A 21,617-nucleotide genomic window follows, 5' to 3' on the forward strand; every position below is an offset into this window, starting at 1 on the left:
AAAGTAACAAAAGCGAAGCCAAAGCAAGGAGAGCTCCCCCTGGTGACTGGCGGCAGTAAAGGTGATAAGTTCAACCTCCTCCATGTTACTGGATGGGATTTGGGCCAAAATGAAACACTAAAATACAAGGATAGTTTCTGTCATTTAAAGTAGTTAATGGAATTTTGATGCAAGTTCAAGTCTCAGTTTTCTTTTAAATACATTTTGTTTTAGTTAGTTATGTTGCGTATAGGAAACAGGATACAACATAAGGAGACTACTGGTTGCCATGCCAACCTCTCTGTAAAGCAGTGTCCGGTGGGGCTGTGAGTGTAAATAAAAAATAAAAATAAGCACAGTGTATAATCCAACATTTCCTTGTAACTAGTGGGGATAGCACTACCAAAGCTGGAACTTGTTGTGCAGGCATAGCTGTAAACTGATTTGAACTGTAAAATGTCAGGGCATACAATGATGGTCACAATTGTTTCATTCATCATTTTCATCAAAAAAAAAAATGTTTTCTTTGCATGGTCCTTTATAATTACTGTTCAACAAACCAAGTGTCTGTCAGGTTGCAGACTCAAGCCAAGAAAGTTTGGGAAAAACTTGCATGAAGCAACCTCATTATTTAGTAATCAAAAAGAAACATAATTATCCGTCAATAAGGAGCGAATCAACCCTAGAAATCATTACGCTCGTGGCCTCTGGACCCTCACAGACGCAGTCTGTCATTTTTAAACAAACGTTACAGCTTCTAACTTATTTGCTTGCGCATCCTCTGAGAGGCAGAGATGCAGATTTCATCCTGTTGTGTGAGTAGTAGCAGGCAGGCAGCAAATGAATAATTCTTGCTGGTGAGGCCTGCGCTGCTGTGAGCTATAGCCTGTGAATTATCGTCATCCTGAGATAAAAGGCAACATCTTTTCATCAGTTTTTCGGTCTTTTCATTTCGCCTGCTTGAGCAGCACTCCTGTGAGTGTTTTCAGATCGGAAGAAAGGCAGGGCATAGAATTATTTGTTTTCAGATAGATCATATCTGTGGATTTTTACACTCGTAACGAACCGGGATTCCTGCTGAGGTGGAGCCTAGGGGATATAATGCGGCATAGCCAGAATGTCCTAATTGCAAGTAAAGTAGCACAATCATCATCATTTAATATCAATTATATTGAGGCCTTATCTCAGTGACTTGGGCTCCCCTTGTAGCAAATAATATTTTTTCTTCATGGTTTTTGTTTGAAATGATGCATGATTAGCTCATTTCACACAGAGTATCAGCGTGCAATGTAAATGGCCAATTAAAAAAATGTTTTTTTCTTCAATTAATTGATTTATGCTGTATTATTTATTTATTTTATTTTTTTATTTATTACAACGTGGCATCACAGGTGGCCCCTTGTTTCCACTCACACCGGGATCAACATTTAAGATCAGGGTGTGATGAGAGTTTGTAGGCCACAGAAGTCGGCAGGTTACGGGTTGACATTGCTCATTATGACTTCACCCATTAAGGTCAAGCAGCCAACATCCTACGACTTTGACATAGCGGTGGTGGGGACCAGAGGATCAATGTGATCTCAGTGCATATTCATCCCCAGAGACACAGTGAGTTGTGGGAATAGACGTCCACTCTGACCCTGTTTGGAAAGAAAATCCCCCCTCTGCGATGACGAGGTCACACCACATCATTACTCCATTGACATGGATGATTAACAGCTCACCTCCAGATGCGTAAAGGTAGTTGTGTTATTCAGGTGTCAAAGTGGACCCAATCAAACTCCATCCATCATATTAATTTCTCGGATGATTAACATTTCGTATTCTTTTCTGTATGCTCATGTGTGACTAGCGAGCAGATCCTTTGAAGCTGAGGGTTATACCGGGTCAGATTGCACAGTGCTGATGCTAAAAATAATATTGCAAAGTTGAAAACAGGACACGCAGTCTCGCCTATGTTAAAGGAACTTTGCTTTGGCTTAAGCGGTAAATGTAAATTTATTGTTAAGCAGAAACACAGGAATGATAGATGTTTCATCAGGGTCAAAAAAATAAAAACTAAATAAAAAGATATTATAGTTATTGGTCGAATAATGGTATTTTTTTATAGTTTACAGAAGCAGGCCTGTGCATCTTGCTTTCTTTTAGCCCTTTTCATGATATTTTTCAGGACCATGGACAGTTCTGTTCCCTCTGCCAGCATGTGCCTGTGTGCTCGAGTTAAAGCTTTTAACTTTACATCCTTACAGTCACACAATCACTGTTGAGTGAATAGTCATCACGAGTTAACCTAGAAGAATTCACCCACACCCCCGATCACAAACTTTGTATATCAATCCCTGCTGTGTGAAAACAACCGCAATCGTCCATGTTGGCCACATATGGTGCAAACGCAGCCTTCTCGCGGATGCTTGAAATGCAGCAGCTACCCAGCTGGACGTGTCCGGGCTATTCACATTCATTGACCACCTGAGATTGCAGTGTTTTTATTGATTGGGCCAACAGTAGGCCAGTATTGACAAGTGGCACGTTTATTCCAAGCTGTCGCAATCTAGCGGGCTGAGGCTTTTTAATTTAACGTCAGGTCAAGTTTGACCAACACTGGCCCGCCGCGACGGGTCCAATCGGAGTTCAGATCAGCCCCTTCTTCCCTCACCATCCCCATCCCTCCCCTCCCCTCCCCTCCCCTCCTCTCTCTCTCTCTCTCTCTCTCTCTCACTCCCTCTCTCTCCCTCTCTCTTCTACCCCCCCTCTCTTCCCCTCTCCTCCTCTCTCTCTTTCTTAGTTGCAAAAAATTCTCTGCAGCTGGGCTGCACCTCAATGAATGAATTGGTGCACTGTGAGCGACCATCATCTACCCACTGGATTTCCATTGCACCCGGCTTTCATCCCGAACATATGAATTTGCTTAGACAGACCCTTTTAAGGAGTTGAACAGATAGGTCGGTGAAAATGGCACAGCGCGTGGTTTTCTTTCTACTGTGGCTCTTAGACCAGTCATTCGCCGGATTTCCCAACCAGATAAATATCGGTAAGTGTTTTCTTTGCTGTGTTAACCAACTACATATTGCGGTTTATATGGACAAAATCAAAAGGGAGAAAAAAAATGCAATTTCATACCGGATACGATGCGCGGACCCCTGCGCAACGACAGAAACCAACTTGATTTTTCTATATGCTACCAGCGTAAAAACCGTTTGTTTCTGAAAACTAAATCAAAGCTACACCTAGTCTTGACTGTGTAATTCACTGCATGTTGATATGTAGCGTTGGGATCCGGGAGACGGGAGGCTGCCAGTTACCCTGTTCGATCCGAAGAGTTACAGACAGGCGCGCTGTTTAAGATTGCATTATAGTTATTCTGCTGAATAACAATGATCTCATTTGCACGACCGGGGCGTCTAAAGCTCCTCCTAAGTCAATAATATAAGACCCAAAACTCTCAGTAGACCGTGAAAGCGTTCTCTGATTTTGGTTTTCATCTCTTCAAAGGGGGACTGTTCATGCGTTCCACGGTGCAGGAGCACAGCGCGTTCAGGTTCGCTGTCCAACTCTACAACACCAACCAAAACACCACTGAAAAGCCTTTCCACCTCAACTACAATGTCGACAACCTGGAATCGTCGAACAGCTTCTCAGTCACTCACGCATGTAAGTGTGCTTCTCTGTCAGTCGTGTCCACAAAACACTTCTACCCACCAAGAGCGAGCAGAATTATTTATGTCAAACTCATATGGAGCTTATAGAGGCTTCAGCTCGGAGCACGGGGAGCGGTCAAGTTCTCCTCGCTTCACTCTGATTCATAAAGTACCAGTGGGGACTGTAGAAATACTCAGACAAGGCATATTTCCTGCAAGTCATTCTGGATATTATTCTCGGGGTTCACAATGCAATGTATACCTCCTATAAAACGTTTTTTATGTGACAGTAACCGCACTACTTCAACGTCATGTCTCAGTTTTACAGACTCAGGCAAATACGTGAATTCCACATTGTAAAAATCAGTTCCCTTGGCAACACGCAATAAACATGCTAACAGTTAAACAATGCCAGTTTCAAGGACCCAGCCTTTAGATGATCATATATTGTGGTCTGGAACAACATTTCTTGGAGGCAATATGTTTTCAAATCAAAATGTGGTCAGTGTTTATTTTCTTCACATACAGCACATTCAGTTCACATAAACTGATATTATGTAGTATGTTTTGTTTAAGATGTTTCTGTCTTAGGTGGTTATTGTCATCATGGTGTAACTGGTGAAACATTTCTTTTTGGCTCATGTAGCAAATGTATTCCCATAAACCCTTTTGCTGCAAGTCAGGGGGAAAAGACAAATGGAGAAAAATTGGGAGAAACTGGCTTGACAGTGCCATTTTGTCTTTTTAAGTGACAAGTTGAGTTTCGCTGAATGGCTGACTGTGGGCACACAGCTCCGTCTGAGTGGTGTGTTTGTGTCCCTATAACCCCTGTATGGCACATTCAAAATGACCCTCTGACCACCCATGTGACACAGCGTCTCGGCCGGCTCCGTCCTCTCACTCCCCCTGTGTTACCGAGCATCTCCCCCACCGTTGCAGAGTCAGCTCATTAGCACTCAGCCCTCATAGCACCTCACCGTGCTGTCATTGGGTGAATGGGAGGAGAAAAAAAAATCCATAGCTCCCTAACCAACACCAGCAAATGAGCTGGGCTCAGACCTGCAGAGGAGGTGGGTCTGAGCAGTGAGGGAGACGAAGCAGAGCATCATATCGCAAGCAGCAGAGCTGCAAGTGCCTTAACGAAGGCATCCATAAGAAACAATAAGCAAATGAGAGTGAATAAATAATAGATAGTGCTGTGCAATTTCACGCATGTTGAAGAGGAAGGGAAGCATAGGAGGGAAAGACTTGATATCAGAATCTAATTAAATTCAGGGGCAGACAGAGCTTTAGCAAAAGGAAAGGGTTCCTGAGGGAGCAGTGACCCCGTTTCTTGTTTCTTGCAGCCACGTCTTTGCATCTCCATCAAGAGTACCCTCCCAACATTGCCTTACACTTCAAATGAGAAAACTGTTAGCTCTGAATGATACAAAACCAGGAGAGGGATCATCAGATGCATCTGTGTTTGTTATTTTCACATGCAAACTACTCAGCTTGGAAATTATACTCAGACAAAATATTTACGTCCTACATTATCAAAAACAAAAAAAAAGACTTTCATACTTAACACATCATAAGTTCTCTACAGTAATTAATTGCAATATTATCTACAAAGTCTGCTCTTAAATCTCCCTGAATTGCAGGTTTCTTTTGAATCTAATTTGTGTAATGTCTGATCTAAGACTTCTGTCAAGAGAGGGCCCTGAGTCTCTTGTCAAGCTGAGCCTGCAAACTGCAGACAGCTCATGCTGAGCTCACAACAGTCCACAAGCACCTCAGATTGTCTCTACCGATGTAGCGAACAAAATAGAGATGACGGTTATTAAATATCACTTATCCGCTGACTTCCAGGCCTTAGAGACTTTGCCTCTGGTGAGAGGAGCCCTCCCGAGCTCCGAGTTTTACATTTGTCAACGCTGTTGTTTGTTCTGCGAGCTGTCGCAAATATTTAGTGGACCTTCAAATTACCTTTGTCATCAATAGCCTCATGTGAATGACTCAGGTCTTTGTCAGCAATGGCACAAATCTACTCCATGACTGGACAAGGTTTTTGTAGCAGTGGCATTTAAGTCGTTTTGAGAAGTAAAATTATTTTGGGATCTAGATTTTTTTTTGCATTTATTTATTTTTTTCTGTTGTCTCATTTGTTGCTTTAGTGTGTGTTCCCTCTTTGCTTTGGGACAGCAAGTTCCAAAGCCCTCAATTCTGACTCACCATAAAGATCCCTCCCCCTCACTTTCTCTACATCCTCCCAATGTATAATACTAGAGAGCGAAGAAGGAGTGGGTGCGTACAGTTTAAGCTTTTTGGAAACAAAATATGGAAATCCTTAGGTATAATGAAGGCACAGTGTTGTGTCAGAACAATTTCTTTCAAGTCCATTTTAAGCCGTTTGCTATTAATTGAATTAGTGACCGTCAGAAAAACAATATGTGGCTTCAGTAATCCTCAAGGCTTGGCTTTATACTGCGGTGGCGTGGCATGCGTTTTCGTGGCAAGACTGTTGTTGCTTTGAAGTGACATCAGAAATGGTGAAATGTGTAATTACCGGTGCAGGGTCTATAATAGCCATGGAAGCTCCGAGTCAGGTATGCTCACAGAGGAGGCAGGAGTAGTTCAAAGCAAAAGGGTAGCGGTTTGAAGGAAGCAGAGCAGACGGCATTAATGTTCCTGATGGTCACGGCTAGCCAACTTAATGACACCACCACCATCCCTTTCTCTCCTGTTTACCCTTCTTCTTCTCCCTTTACCTGAGGCGAAAAAAACATCAAGCCCCCCTCTCTGCCTCTCCTTGCCATGGTATTTATTAGATTACTCGCCTTGATTCCTGTTAAAGGCAAATTTTGCACTGCTTGGCTTTTGAATCTCATCTCACTATTCCTCGTTGCTCATTCTGTCATTAAGCTAATGGGCTGTGTCCTCTCAGCCAGCCTTTTTACATGTGCCTACCCTTCTTTTATTGAATCCTCCTGGTCCTTAAACCCTGGCAGTAGCAGCTGCCTCCTTGGCAATCCACTGTTCACTCGGCTTCTCCCACTGTTGTTGGCGATAGACAAAATGGCTTCACATCAAGAGTACAGAAAAGAGCGCAGCACATCATCAGACACTTTGGCTCCGATTGTCTTTTATAAGAAAACGTGTAGGGACGAGATACAAGGCACAACAACTTTGAGGTTGTTTCTAGCCTTCTTTCCTGCGAGTTAGATGAGGCATTGCACTCTTGTGTGTGCGGCACAGAGCAATCCGTTAGCTTAACGTAGGACACCAATTAGCCGAGACTCCAGGAAGTGACTGGCCCACCCATGAAATTAAATGGTGTACAAGCCCCAGTTAAAGCAGCAATATTAGACGTTGTGCAAATTAAGTAAACAAGATGTGCATCATTTGTGAGTTTCGGAGCTTGAGTGGATTTTGTTACCATGCCTCCTTCTTCTATTTCTTTTTTTTTTTGTGCTAAGCTGATGTATCTGGGTGATGACTTGCTACAATCTCACAAACACAAGCAAGCAAAATGTAATCTTTGCATGCTGTTTGCGAACTATGAGAATGAGAAAGTATACGGAGCCAATTTTATCACACTTTATTTCTTTTGAAAAAGAGAAAACCTCCAACAGATGCTGGATTTAAATGGATGCGGCCTATTGTTGTTGGAGATTAGCATAAATGTTCAAGAACTTTTGTCTAGACACATCCCTAGGAACGGCTTCCTTACTGACCTTTACGCCCACCCAGAGTGTGCTAGCTCTGCACATGTTGCCGAGAAACACAAACAGTCTCTTTGCACTGGCGGGCTGCTCCACGACTGAGCACATGTGGCAAATGGCATATGCTGCGAAGCACAGACGAAAGGGCCCTTACCGAATCTTCGCAAGTATCGTCGAGTATAGCTTTTGGGGCTGCGGTTGTTGTGGTGGTGCGCGAGCCGATGGTAAACAAAGCGACAGGGAGACATGTTTTTGCAGTGCCTGGCCTGACAGAGACAGGCTATGGTCGAGAGAAGCTCCTCAGGTGATTGTAGTAGTGCCACAGTTCTTGTTCTTGCAAGGCTGTAACTCAGCTTGAAAGGTGTGACGAGGGAAACACGGCGGGGGGAGACGGGCAGAGTGGAGGTGGGGAGAAACTTGAGTTGTGGGAGGATAGAGAGTGCAGTAAGTCAAGGCAGAAACATTTTGAGGAAGGCTCCTCTCAGTATGTGTGTGCACAAGTGTGTGCGGTTGAGAGAGAGAGACAGACTTCTCCAGGCTATGGGGGTTGTACCGGGACATGGCATCACAGTCCAGCTGTGTTGGAGGCACAGATGGGGGTTTGTTTATGGGTGCACGGGCATGTGCATATGCACGCCTGTGCGTGCACACATGCACAGATCCACCCACACGCAAACATCACGCTATAAGCGCATCCCGCATACAAAGACAGAAATGTGCCTGCTCCTTTTGCGAGTGAATATTTTGTACTGAGTCTCCCACGACACACTCCATCATTCATTCAAAGTAAAAGGTCAAGGTAAACAAAAATATTCCAGGCTTCAGGATTCTTTCTGCGCAGACGCTCCAGTTTTTAGAAAATATGTATGTGCAGACATGGATTTGTGTGAAACAAAGCATGACAGTGCAGAATCCTCTGAGAGAAGCATGAGCGACAGTAGAGTAATGTAATGGTGTGATTCTGAGGCCAGAAGGACAGTCGGTCTCGGAGGTGGCTTGATATGGGGCTGAGTCAAATGAGTGCTACAGAAACGGGGGTTACGTGCTCTGGGAGCTGCAAGGCCTGTGAGACAGGGCTAGGACGTCAGCAGAAGGGAGAGACTGACAGCGTAGTCCAGATGAGACACAATGGCCGCGCGGTGACTGCGTCGGATACAGTCTCTATATTAAAACTACAGCAACACGCTGCATGTCCTTCTGACTTTTAGTGCACATTACTTATCTTGAATTTCCTCCACTTTTCTTAAAGTCTAACTGGTATGATTATAGGAACAGAGGCTGTTTACAGTCACATTAATCTAAAGCTTTTTACATAAACCAAAGACATAAAAGCCTGGAAAAAAAAAATCCAAAGGCCAAACCTCCAAAGGGAACGTTATATTGACCTAATTTACTGGCCATGAAATGCCCTCCTCTGTATTTAAAAAAATAAAAAAATAAATTTAAGTCAGGCACATGGGCTGTAATGAGATTCAGAAAAAATAAAATAAAACATAGAACATACTCTGAGGCAGATTCAACACAATGAATTTTTAATTAGAATATCAAAAGATCCTCTTAAACCCAACCTGAGGAGAAGGGCTGCAGTCGGAGCCTTATTTGTCTTGGAATCAACGAAGCCGACAGATGTTGTTTGGTAAAACAACAGATTTTCTCCCTTGCTACTGTGGTGGCTTCAAATCTCCATATATCTTTCACAAACACTGGGCATTTGGCCATTTTCAGCAGCTACAGAAAATGAAAAGTATATAGGACATATAGATCAGTACGTGATATCAGACGAAACATTGGTGCTTTTACAGATTTCTCTAGTTCTGACAGTTATCAATCTTTTGTGGTATTTTCAGACCTTCTGATTTCCTGCCCGATCTGCCCGATCTGTTCTCTAGGGCAGATATCAAAAATTGCAATTGAGAAAAAGGATTTATAAGAAATAGTTATGAATAGAATGTCATGTCGCCCTGAAGATCCTCACTCTCTGACTTGTAGTTTTAATCATGACTCGTCACTGCGCACGCTGAATTAATTAGATAAGTCTGGGATTGAAAAAAACAAAACAAAACAAAACACTTTGAATGCATCATGAACACATGCAAAGCTATGACGCTGACAGATTTCTGCGTCCATAAAAACTGTTTATGCTACAGATGAAACCCTGGTGTAACCATTAACAGCCCAGCAAGAATAGATTTAAGCATTATTTGTGCAGCACTGACCCATATGTGAGCTTTATGGCAACGCTATGCAGACGAGGCGTAGATCAAGCTCCCTTTTCATCAGCAGACATGATGCAGCATGACAGCCCATCTATGCTCCGCACATCTGTATCAAATAATGGGGTGGTTTGTGAACTATAAGTCAACAATGACAGGCTAAGTCTGTGTTCCCTTATTGAAGATGATATCAACACTGGCTTGTGATGAGCAAGAGGGGCTGGCTGACCATATATGTATATATATATATATATATGTAGTATATATATCTGAGGGACCACACAGGGAGGACACAAAAAAGTGATGCATGAAAGGCATTTGATGCTGTGCAAGGAAAAACTGCACTCTGCACATGGAACATTTTAGCTAAATGAACACAGGGCAAGTGACCATTTCATTGAAATATTCCTCCCAGGTGCGTCATGGGTACGTATGCCAGCGGTCCAGCTCTCTGCGATGGCTGCTTTCCATTTTGTTTTCTCAGTGAGCAAAACCTCTCAAGGAGAGTGGACTGTGTTGTTTGTGGCAAAGATTATTTTTCATTCCGAAAATGTCATTTCCCCTCATGCAGCAGTTGTGAAAAGGCAGGGAGGGAGTAGGTAACAAAGAAGACAAGCATTTTCAAAACTTGTCACTAGTAAAGATCTCTGACACTGCAGTCAGCAATTTTTTACTTTTACTCCCCCTCTCCGTCTTTCTCATTTCTATCGCCCCCTCTGTAAATATATTTAATCTCTCCCACAAAGCCCATTACAGCTATGTTCCTGCAGCCATTGCAGTCACACTCAGCTAGCTATTGGCCATTCACTAGGCTCCCCTACAATACCCCTAATCACTGAATCAGTAATCCCCTACTTGAGCTGGAATAGCACATCCGCATCGTGCCTCATCGGATGTTGCTGCATTGGTCTGGCTTCGTCCCGAAGAAAAAGAAGGAAACTCTGTAGTCTTTCTCAGTAGGAGCTACAGACTGCATTGTCCTAACCAAGGTCGGGCAACTTAAAAACACCCCCCAAATAAGGGATTGTTTCAGAAAAAGCCAGACAAAACTTTCATGTGGACCTATGAGTTGTCAAATCTCTCAGACTACTTGGGCTATATTGTGGGCTGTCTACGGTTTTGTTGTTCCTGCATGTGTGCGTTTGCGTATAATTTCTGTGCTAGAGATGGTCAAAAAAAAAAAAAAAAAATGAAGAGGACACCAGGACTGGGTTGTGATGAATGCAAAACACCAACAGGGAGTGTCACCATGTACTCTCCCAACTAGTAAATATTGGATCACAGTGCGATGGGGCTTCCAGCTCTTCGTCTGCCGACAGAACAGATTGATCTGCACGTTTCTGGCCCGTTTCAAAAGAGGCAGTCACTAGCGGAGCCCTGCCAAAGCGACATGTCTGTGCAGAAACAAGGGCTCCATCATAACTGATTGGTTGTGACAGTTCACAGTCGCCGGGCCACTGAAGCATCATAACCTTGTGAAACTAGAGGATGGGCACTCTAGCATACAGGCTGAAGGAGAGGAGGAGGAAAGAAAGATTAGCATATTCCTTGCAGTGTTACAAAGATGCAAATAAGACTCGCCGTGCCATGAATAGCCTTCTGTGGTTAATATTAAACACATCTTATATAATGAACAACATAATTCAGACCAACACCTCTGCAGATAGGGTGAATTTATGGATAATTACTGCAATTGTGATTGCGGAGGAAGGACAGGACAGCAGCAGAGGTCGGTTGATGTGATGGAATAAACTGCTCGTGACAATGAAACGGAGTTATCTTCCAGCAAGGCTGAGGAACCAAACCGCTCATATCACTTCAGTTGTGTTGTCACCATATCAAGCACCAACACATACATGTGTTCACTGAGTCACACGGAAAGCATGAATATTGTAAGGAGTAGCATGATATTCAAATAGCTATGAGTAATGGGCTATGGTCCACTGGTGCTTGACCATGAAGATGATGTTTGCCCTTGCTGTCCAACTTTTATTAAGAATAAGTACATGCATGCAATGGAGACGCAATTCAGTGTGGCACAGGAGTATGGTCTCGCTTTAAATGTTTCTTACCACTGTTCTCCTGTCCTTAGTGCTCACTATCCCCACGAGTGAGAATTAAATGAACATGATGTGCTCTTTCAACCATGACCCTCCTCTGTTTCTCCCTCCAATGGTTAATTCGGAAAGTGCTGTTGTGTGGCTCTTGCCATTTCACACATGGCTACGTAAAACCTGTGGGCGGTTGCTCCCAGGCTGCTGTCCATGTTTGTGTGTCCATGCATGACCGTGTGATGAAATATTGAAGTGTCCTATCATTGTATCATAAACAGTCAGGCGGCCGCCAGCGCGGTTTCCGTCCCTAAATTTTATTCTTCCACCCTTCTTTATCTCGGCGGTGTGGCCTCCTTTATTTATTTATTTTTTCCCGCAGCGTGGCGCGCGGATCAGGAAGGCAAACCTCATCTGGACCCATGACAGAGCTAATCCATCGCAGCTGCAGAATGAAAAGACCGTTTGGAGTGAATCCATTCCAAAAGGCCTCAATGGAAAGCTTCTCTCGGATGCCGGTGCCCTTTGCAGCCCTGACAGTGCTAGAATATGATGAAAAAGGACTTGAGCGAGTTCAGTGGCTTAGCAATGTTTATAAAAGAAGGGAATGGTGGAGGAGAGAGGCGCCGTGCTAAAGATGGAGAGATGAAGTGATAGGTGTTTGTGTATGCCTGTGATGTCAACTGGATTGTAAGCAGAGTGACCCCAACCCCCAGCTCCCTCAGCACCCCACCTTACCTTCATCCTTTCACATACTTGTCCTATATGCTGAAATTCAATGTCCAGAATATACCGTTAGTTTTACATGCCTCTGCAGATTAGTTGCACGGCTCTATAGAAGACATACGTTGACTAATGTGTACAGTAGCTAAAAAAAGCATTTTGTAAATATAGTTTGAGAAGTTGCAGCATATCAGCATCTTTTTTATTTTTTCTAAAGGACTTTGAGACTGAATGACATACCTATCTTAATATATCAAGGGGCACAGAGAAGTCGCATGAGATTTACTTTATGTTCTGTCGCGTTCCTCTCAAGATGCCGTGCCACATATTTTCCTCCTGCCGATTGTAGGGCTGCTGCCACTGTACAAGTTCCATCCCTAAGCTGTAAGGGGGATAGACTTTGGGTATTTTATGCACAAAGAAGCTTAAGTTGGGAAATTGCTCTCGAGTGGCCGAAGTTTGAGAAAAGTCGGTGAACGTTTCACTCGCAATTTTAGGGGTTTGTCTCCGAGTAAAGCATTTCAGCACCGGGGAAACCCTGTAACTGAATGAAATATTTAGATGTAATGAAGACCTCTGTTGCACAAACAGTTTCCTGTTGTAGAGGCTGTGCACCAGTCATGTTATTTTCACACTCAGTCAAAGTCTAACAAAGATTCATTTTCTGAGACATTCCTCCTTTCGATTGGAGTAAGTGATTCACTTTGTAACCTAAACTGTAAGGGAAAACAGTAGAGCATCTGTGTTACTAACAATAGGTCCAAATGATTTATACTTGTTGCACCAGTGGCCTAAAGTAAAATTAAAAAATGAACGCAATTTATAATTAACCACAGTTTCCACTTTCTAAGTTTAAGGAAAATGTGTCTTTGGTGTGAAGAATTGTAGAAAACAAGGCAGCGAAGATGGTGCTGACATATCTATAAAGGGACTTCTCCATATAAAATAAATATGTACAATTCTTGCTAAATAAACTGAAACATATTGATTTTCATCCCACATAAATCCAGCTTTAACATATTAAAAAAAATACTGGTTACAAAAGTGTCCACTGATGTTCATATTAATTTTTATTCTTGAACACTGTAAAAACTAGAAGATGAATAAATTATTTCAGGTATAAAAGTATAAACAACAAAGAAATGAAATCCCTGTGCCACAAATGTTCCATGCTAATAAGGCAACTTAATCAATCTTGTCGTGTTTGCCTGGTAAACCAGTTGTAGCATAAGAGACCAGAGTTTAAAGGTCTGCTTTTCACAAAAAAATAGCACAGTAAAACAAGGAACAAGGAAAAAAACTACTAAATTAGCGGCCTCCTTGTAGCGCTCATCTGCGTCAGCTACATATAGCATACAGCTACATACACTATACAGCTACATATAGCATACAGCTACAAGTAGTATAGCTACGTACAGCTACATATACCATACAGCTACATGTAGCATACAGCTACATACAGCTAGATAGAGCATACAGCTACATGTAGCCACCTACATGTGGCGCTCTCCTCCGAGTCAGCTACACATATATCTCTTGGGCATCTTATCGTGACATGAACACATTGCAGCACGGTGTTGCCATATCAGACAAGTCATCAACCTCCATTTCATCGGCATTGGTGACCAAGCACATGTCCAGACAATAGAAGGTCCACTGTGAATAAAACCGAGCACATCTTTTTTATCTAATGTGAGAATACTTCTCACTCTCTATTTTTCAAGTGACTTTGTTGAGTGGCTCTAAAGTGAAGCTACTTGCTGAAAGCCTATATTGGATTCTGTTTTTGAGATTTGTTAAAGAAAAGTACGGCGAGTATGGCACACTTTTCTTAAGGGTCTGCATGCTGGGTCCCTGGAATATAAAGGGATTACAACTCCCTCACCTACATAGCCCCCTGTTTTCCATTTCAGCCTCTCTGTGCTGCTTCGTCCAACATTATCATTCAGGGATGTGGCGTCGTCTCAGCAAGGGCGCTAATAAGATGAAAAGTGGCGCTGGACTCTACATACTTAACAGTGCCCGGATTGAAGCCGAGAAGGGGAGGAAGTCTTTAAGTGATGTCTTCAAGGTTAAATAAGTGGTCCCATCTGCCGTCCTCATTGACTTATTCTGTCATTCTTCACAGAAAGATGGGGGCTGGCTGGGAGAGGCATTGCTGGAGAGGTGCTGTTTTAAAATTCAGCCCTGTAATCAGGTTTCACAATGGAAATCCTTCTTTAGTGGCTCAGCTTGGATTGCTTATCTCTATAGGATGTGGATTGCGATATATCATTTGATTATTGGGCAAAGTCTTAGTTGACATTCGCAGAATGTAGTCCTCAAATTGGCAGAAAGGCTTCCCCTTTTGGTGTCCCTGTGCAGTGCACTTGTGCATGTGCCCACAAGACATACATGAGACACAGGGATCTAAAATCCCCCCCGAAGGACAGAAACAGACAGTCAGGGAGCATTAAACTCAGATGGCGCGCACTCTAACTGGAAATTGAAATTGTAAAGACTGCTTGCCGCCCTGTCTTGCAGATGAGGAAAAGAGAGAATGACAAACACAAACAACTTCATGAAGCACAGATAGAATTGATCCATACAGGAGAGCAGGAAAAACAATCTAACGTTTTGACGTTGATGGAAAAATATATGTGCCTGCTAGACATCCACAAAGTTTACTCCGGCTTGTTTTTTGTTTGTTCTTTTTTGTTCTTTTCAATCATCCAAATGAGAACAGGTACTGGGGAGGTTTTCAGCTGCCAGGTATTTCCCCCCGCTGTGTAGAATTGGATTCTAAACAAGTCGGTCAGGTGAGGCCACTTTATACCAGAAATATCACAACAAATCTTTTCTCGGGTGAGGCCAGCTCTCTTGAAGTCAAGTCATATCATTTAAAGGCGCCTTCTTAAACTACAATATTCCTTTAATCACTTTGATGGGTCTGAGATTTTTTTTTTTTCCTCCTCTGTCTCTTCCCTTCCTAACTGCTCCCTGTGATTCGGCCCGGCAAATCCGCCCTGTTTGCAGAGAAGACAGAGGCCAAGACCACTTCTGACAGCAACAGTTTGAGTGTTTGCTGTTGTGATCTGACACGTTGAACTCTGTCTTCCTCGCTCTTTTTCGTAGGTGTTCTTGGCACCTTGCCTCCTCGAGCTCGTCTCACACTAACACCAGACAGACACTGATTGCACCGTGTCTTAGGACACCTCCGCACACCTCGAGTGTCTGCCGACGTGACGCGATCCGCGCCCCTCTCCACGCACGAGCCCTGTTATTGTTACTCGCCGCTCCATGCACCATTCTCTTCTTCCATATTCATCTCCAAAGAGGCGAACGCTTTAGGCCTGCAGTGCTGATTGGGAGGATTAGTGGTGTGTGAGGGACTTTGTCACCAGCTTTCTGGGAAATCCAATTACAGAATATCATAAGCCTTACATGTTTCATACTCTGCTGAATCCTCCTTAAAAATGCACACAGCCATGCTCAAAGGGTCAGTGTTCAGCGGCTGTCCTCTGTGCGCCTCCTGAAGGTGAGAGGGGCAATCATCTTTGAGAGGATAAGACAATTCCTGTTCGCACTCTGTTTGCCTCTGCATTGCAGCAAATGGTGGACTGCATGAGCCTGTCGAAGAGGGGCTTGTTATTTGTTCAGCGTAATCGTAGCTGTCGAGGTGAAGAGTGAGGGGCCAAGGGTTTAGGTTTGTTATCTGCTCACACAGATAGTCCTTAATTGCATGTGTCAAGGAAATGGCATGCAGCGGGCGAAGGCATGCAAACCGAGATTTCTGCATGTATCATACTGAGTTATTCTGATGATCCAGTCTGACTCCTGCTCCGCAACGCTGTTCTCTTAACATTTAACAATACGTCGAACGTTTGAACGGAATTCTTGGTCAAACCCTGAATGAAGACATCAACACGTGCAAGTCCTCTTTAGGGTGCACGTCTCTCTGACCTGTGAAACGCTTTCAGCCCAGTCTATTGCCCTGTGCTCAAACAAAAGCACGACGGCGAGACCTTGAAGGTGAAAATATCTGGTAGAAAGTGATGGAGTCGAGAGTCATTGACTCCCCGGAGGACTGCTAGCCGGCCACCCTCTCAGGTACCGAACTATATCATCAAGATGGCAGGCGGAGAGGAGACGGGAGACGGCGGTTGGAGCGCTGCAGAGAGAAGCCAGAGAGAGGAAAGAGAATTGTAAATGAACTTTAGAGATAGGGCAGCACTGTATGTTGATGTGCGCCACATCCGACCTCGGTGACTCCTCGAGTCGGTTTTGCTTCTCCAGCGCGCCACTATTCTAGTGGTTCGCAGCAGTCAAACCTCTGATGTGTCAGGCATTATTAGTGATGACTCAAAGGTTTTGAATGCAGACCGTGGATGGAGCTTAATCCCGTGATTTACCTTTGTGCTGGCAGGAAAAAGATATGTCTTCAAAGAAATTACGATGAAAGTGATATTCATTTTCCTTTTGCTGCTTTTTAGTGTTTTGGTATTAGTTGTCTTGTTTAAAAGTACTTAAGCTTATTACAATATCCCGGTGGCAATTATAATTCACTCTCATCTTCAAATAGTTCTAAACATAGCGTTAACTGGAATACAACAAGCAAACAGTTTTGCATGAGCAGTAGGCTCTCAACTTATTTTGGAAAATTAAACCGATTCATATCACTGCTTTTAGATCTGATTTCCCGGATTCCTTGATCTTGTTTGGACTAATAATAGGTCAAACATGAGTATTCTAATTGAATACAGTGAAAACAGAAGATTAGTTTTTCTGTGGAGTTTTGAACCATGAAAATGTAAATGAATATAACTATTGTTAGTTTTTTCTACTCAGACAAAACAAACAAGTGAAATTTTGATTTAGTTAACAATATTTCACACAAATTACCTTCGATTACCATTATCTCCCTCAAGGTGCCAATTGTTTTAAGATATTTGACCTTTTAGCTGTTGGAAAGCAGAGAAACCGCCCATATTGAGGGTAATTTTTGAAGTTGGGTTATAATAAAACTGAATAATTGTTCATAAATATATATTTCAACGTGCTACGTTTCATACATGACTGCTGTTATGTTTCAAGGGAGTCTTGTTTATTGTGGGCTTGTTGTGTTGAACTAAAAATATCTGAAGCAGGGTGTCAAAAAAAATAACACAATTACACATATTTAAATGTATCCGAATATCCAAAGCAAGCTTGTGTTGTTTCGCACGTACGATTGGACCAAATTTGAACACATGCTATGTGTTGCCACAGGGGAATCAGATAATGTTTGCTATACTCTCTGTCCATCGAAGCCCCAGGGAATGAGAGGTGCACATACATTACCCATGGAGAGCCAGCATTAGAGGCGGGCTGCCTATCCGGACCTCGCTCTGATAGCGACGCACTAATTTGAACTGTTCAAGTTACAGGGCAGTAACCTTTTTTTCTTGCGACTTTTATGAATGCGTCGCACTGAGAGTTTTACAAATGGCAGCTGTGTTCACTTTATAGACACAATAAAACATACACAAGCATTATTCTGTTATTGAATCTGTGCCGCTTTATAAGAACAAAGCATCATTTATGACTCTGTGTATGATGTTTCATAGTACGTGCACATATGAGACACGTACTCGCTACTCAGTCACCGAAACAATATATATTTAGAACACGAAATATGACCACGGGGTGTTGGAAACCTGTCCTCGAGATGACAGGATGCTGATGTCTCGGTGGGTGAGCTCCAGGCTAATCAGCGTGGGTGACGGAGCATCCCCAGGCTGGGCTCCTTGCCCTCGCTATCATCCATCACGCACTCCACCAGTCAAACAGTCATGTACATGTATAAAGACACGCACACCTCTGATGCACCCCTGAACTCACCAGTGGATTGCTTATGTGTGTGTGTGTGTGTGTGTGTGTCTGTTTGGGGGGGTGGTGGTTCAAACCCAAACAGCAAATGAGGTACTTACAGTAGCAGTGGGAATCCCCAGCCTGGTGGGGGTGAACACAGGCCAAATGAGAAATTCATAGTTCACTAAAACAGAGCTGCTCTATGAGAGGCAATATGTTTTCTTTCTCTACGGCTGTGGCTCATTGGGTTGAGCGGGTTGAACCATAAACCAGAGGGTTTGCAGTTCCATCCAAAGTACACGGACCACATGCAGGAGTGAAGTGTCCTGAAGCAAGACACCAGATCCCAAGTCGCTCCTACAGTTCCACCAACACTGGTGTCTGAATAAGTGGGCTGACACATCATCGTGACCGCAAAGCAGTCTGACTACCAGTGGGTACAAAGAGCTACATGAATTCAAGTTATCACCTGTGAAACAGCTGCTTTGCTTTTGAATCAAGAGCATCTCCTAAGCTACCCCATGAAGTTGTCTCAGCGTTTCTCAGACAAACCCTACTACACAAACTGCACTGACAAACGCTTTTCATTCATTCCCCATCCTCTAAAACAAAGCAAATCTGCCTTCTTTTTTTTATTTTAACATCTTAAAGCTTGCATCGTTTGCCTTCTAGCGTTCATTTTCTTCCCTTTCACATTTTGCTCAAGCATTGTTCAGTTTCCTCGTGGATTACTATTAATTACGTGAAAGCATTCACATCTCCCACAAGCCTACTCTTTGTTGTGGATTTACTTAGTGGTAGATTAATATACACAAGGTACCTTCAAATGAATTTTTTTTTGCAAATTTCACAAAAGCAGTTTTTCTGTTTGCGTGTGTTTTCTCCAGATTTTTGTCGCACCCTAATGGCTTCATTTTTACATAATTCGATTGAAAATCAGTTTCTGCTCAAATGTAGCCCTGGTCCCATGCCAACGTCTCTGCATTTACCGTTAGTGAGTGTGTGTGTGTGTTTTTGTACTGTCCTTACACAGTGTGAACCGGTGTCACTTAACGCGGCGGAAAACTTGAAGCACGGATGCATAGAAGTTGATTCAGCAGGACTAGTAACAGCTTCCTTTTAGCGTTTCACGACACCGCGACAGTTGAGTAGTTCTTGAATCTGGGTCTGCCATTTGAGGCACTTCACATCTCTATATGACAAGAGCTGATGCAATCCCCTGAGGCACTTACAAGCTATTTCTCTGTGACAGCATCCCTTCTCCTGAGCGGGACTGACTGGTCCTGTTGTAGGTGGGATGGGGTGAGTGGTTGGTTGTCGTGGGGGCGGAGGGGGTGGGGGTGGGGGGTGGTGGTACCTGCGAGGGGAGCCGGGACCAGAGGACGAAAGAGAAAGAGACACGAGGACAAAATAGAGGATAAGTTGCTGAAAGGTGTAAAAGTGTGGGTATAGTGAAGCAGAGGAGGAAACCTGCTAAAAAGAAGCAATCACCATTGGCATTCACTATTTCCTGACCCCTTCCCGAGGCTGTGCAAGTCTCTGGCTCAGGGGCCACAAAAAAAAAAAAAAAAAAGAAAAAGCGTGGACATTCAAATACTCTAAGTGCATGAAAAGGTTTTTGTAGCCCAGCATGCCTACAGGATACCTTATATCCCTCTGAACTAGCATTCCAGGCCAGCTATCTCAAGTGATGCATCAGAAATGTAACATCCCCGTAGCACTGCCGAGTGTCCTGATTATAGAAAGGAATGAGGGCGGCACACTGTGTGTGTTTGACCAGTGAACTGGAGATGGGATGCATGGTTCCCTGCAGCAGGAAGGAGGAGGAGAGGGAGGGCGGCGGTGGTGGTGCTGGAGGAGGAGGAGGAGGAGGAGGAGGAGGCACTGTTAGCTGCAGAGGAAGAAAAAAAAGGGCAAATGAGACTGACTGGAGAAGAGGGAAAAGAAAAGGAGCAGATGAGAGAGCGTTGTCTGCGTGGTGTTGTTGTAAAGCGCTGCTTTACCGCTCCTGTAGCGACTCTGTCAATGTGCACACGGTCGCCTTGTGACTTGTGAGCAAATTAGCATTATTGAAATTCAAGGTGACACTTAACGGATATGTTATTATTATTATTTTTTTTTTTTTGGAGTTGGAGGCAGGCCCTGCCACCTTATTTCAACGCAGATCACAACATTTATTCCACTTTTTTTTTTTTTTTTAATTACGCAAGCTGGGCCAAAGCATGACCGTACCGCCGCGCAGTCAGTCTTTTTTTTTTTTCTTCTTCTTCTTTTAGCTTTTTTGTTTTTTTCCAACACCAATCCTTGGTCTGGCGATGAAGCGGGGCGATATTATGGGGGAAACAATCTGAAAGGGGAAAGAGAGGGCACTCAGGTGTAGAGAGATACTGCCACGCTTGAAGAGAATGTGTGCTTTGGGGGGAACGGCCAGATGGCTGAGGCGCAAAAAAAAAAAAGAAAAACAGGCAACAAAAGAAGAGGTCAAATAGAACAGTGAGGATCAAGGAGAGGAGAGTGCAGAGTGACAGTGAGGTGCTGGAGGAGGAGGAGGAGGAGGAGGAGGAGGAGGAGGATCAGTACTGCATGGAGAGGCATGGCAGAGACAAGTGAGTGAGGGCATACATACAGAGCAGAATAACTCAGAACTATACATTCACCATGTCTGAAATAGTGCCCCTGCCATGTTTGGAATCCCAAACAATATCCACCTCTACGCATGAAGGTAAAGAAATGATGGCAATCAGTCCTCTGTGATCAGACTGCAAGCATTTCTCTTTTGAGTCAGTAATCTTCACCTGTCTGACTTTTCTTTTCACTCAGTTCAGCTTCTATCGACATTCCCAACGATTACTTTTTTGTTTGCTATTTCCAATTAATGGAGCAGGCGTGCGTGTCTTGTTATTCGCCCTTAAATAAATGCACAGGTTCAGGGATTGACATGAACAGGGAATGAGCGAGGTAGCAGGCTGGGTGCAGCTTATGACTAAAATGTTGATTAATTAGAAAGTTGCACAAAATATGTGATTTAAATGAATAAATAATAATAAATAAATAAAAAAGCACTGGCTCATTCCCTTACAGTCGCTCCCTGTTGTTGTTGATAAGAGCCAACCCTTCTTTATTTCTCACTAACACTGGGTGAAACAGAAAATTGGTCTTTACACTTTTCTCACTGCGGTTGATGGTTGAGACTGCCTGCCAAAATCAGGTTCATTTTTCTGACGACATGTTTTAATCATAATTTGTGACATCGCCACGCTAGCTTGCTTGCCGAGTTCAGTATGTGAACGCCTTGTGAACCCTCGAAGCTCCAAGATGTGGCTTCACTGGTCAGCCTCTAACCAGGCAAATGAGCCAGTAGTGAATAAGAGTGGGGGGGGGATAATATAAGTTTCTGCGTAGTCAGCTTATGGCAGTCCGCTGAAAATCAATAACATTGCTTCCATTAATTGCACGCAACGTTACACTAACCGTGGTCGA

At 43.4% G+C, this 21,617-nt stretch overlaps 1 protein-coding gene across 6 annotated transcripts in view; it reads left to right on the plus strand.

Annotated features, from left to right (window-relative positions):
* The first annotated feature begins 2,752 nt into the window (after positions 1-2,752).
* The window catches only part of gria3b (glutamate receptor, ionotropic, AMPA 3b), an 83,485-nt gene continuing 64,620 nt past the window's right edge, over positions 2,753-21,617 (plus strand). For 4 of the 6 annotated variants that reach the window (XR_007112810.1, XR_007112809.1, XM_047584716.1 and 1 more), the window contains exons 1-2: positions 2,753-3,010; positions 3,472-3,630. Coding sequence is in view for 4 of the 6 variants with exons in the window: in XM_047584716.1 (XP_047440672.1) it covers positions 2,932-3,010; positions 3,472-3,630 (238 nt within the window). In the remaining 2 variants the exon portion in view is untranslated. The remainder of the gene's footprint in view (positions 3,011-3,471; positions 3,631-21,617) is intronic. The other 2 variants (XM_047584713.1, XM_047584712.1) reach the window with 1 other exon arrangement.

The sequence above is a fragment of the Mugil cephalus genome, chromosome 5 (assembly GCF_022458985.1).
Source record: "Mugil cephalus isolate CIBA_MC_2020 chromosome 5, CIBA_Mcephalus_1.1, whole genome shotgun sequence".
NCBI lineage: Eukaryota > Metazoa > Chordata > Actinopteri > Mugiliformes > Mugilidae > Mugil > Mugil cephalus.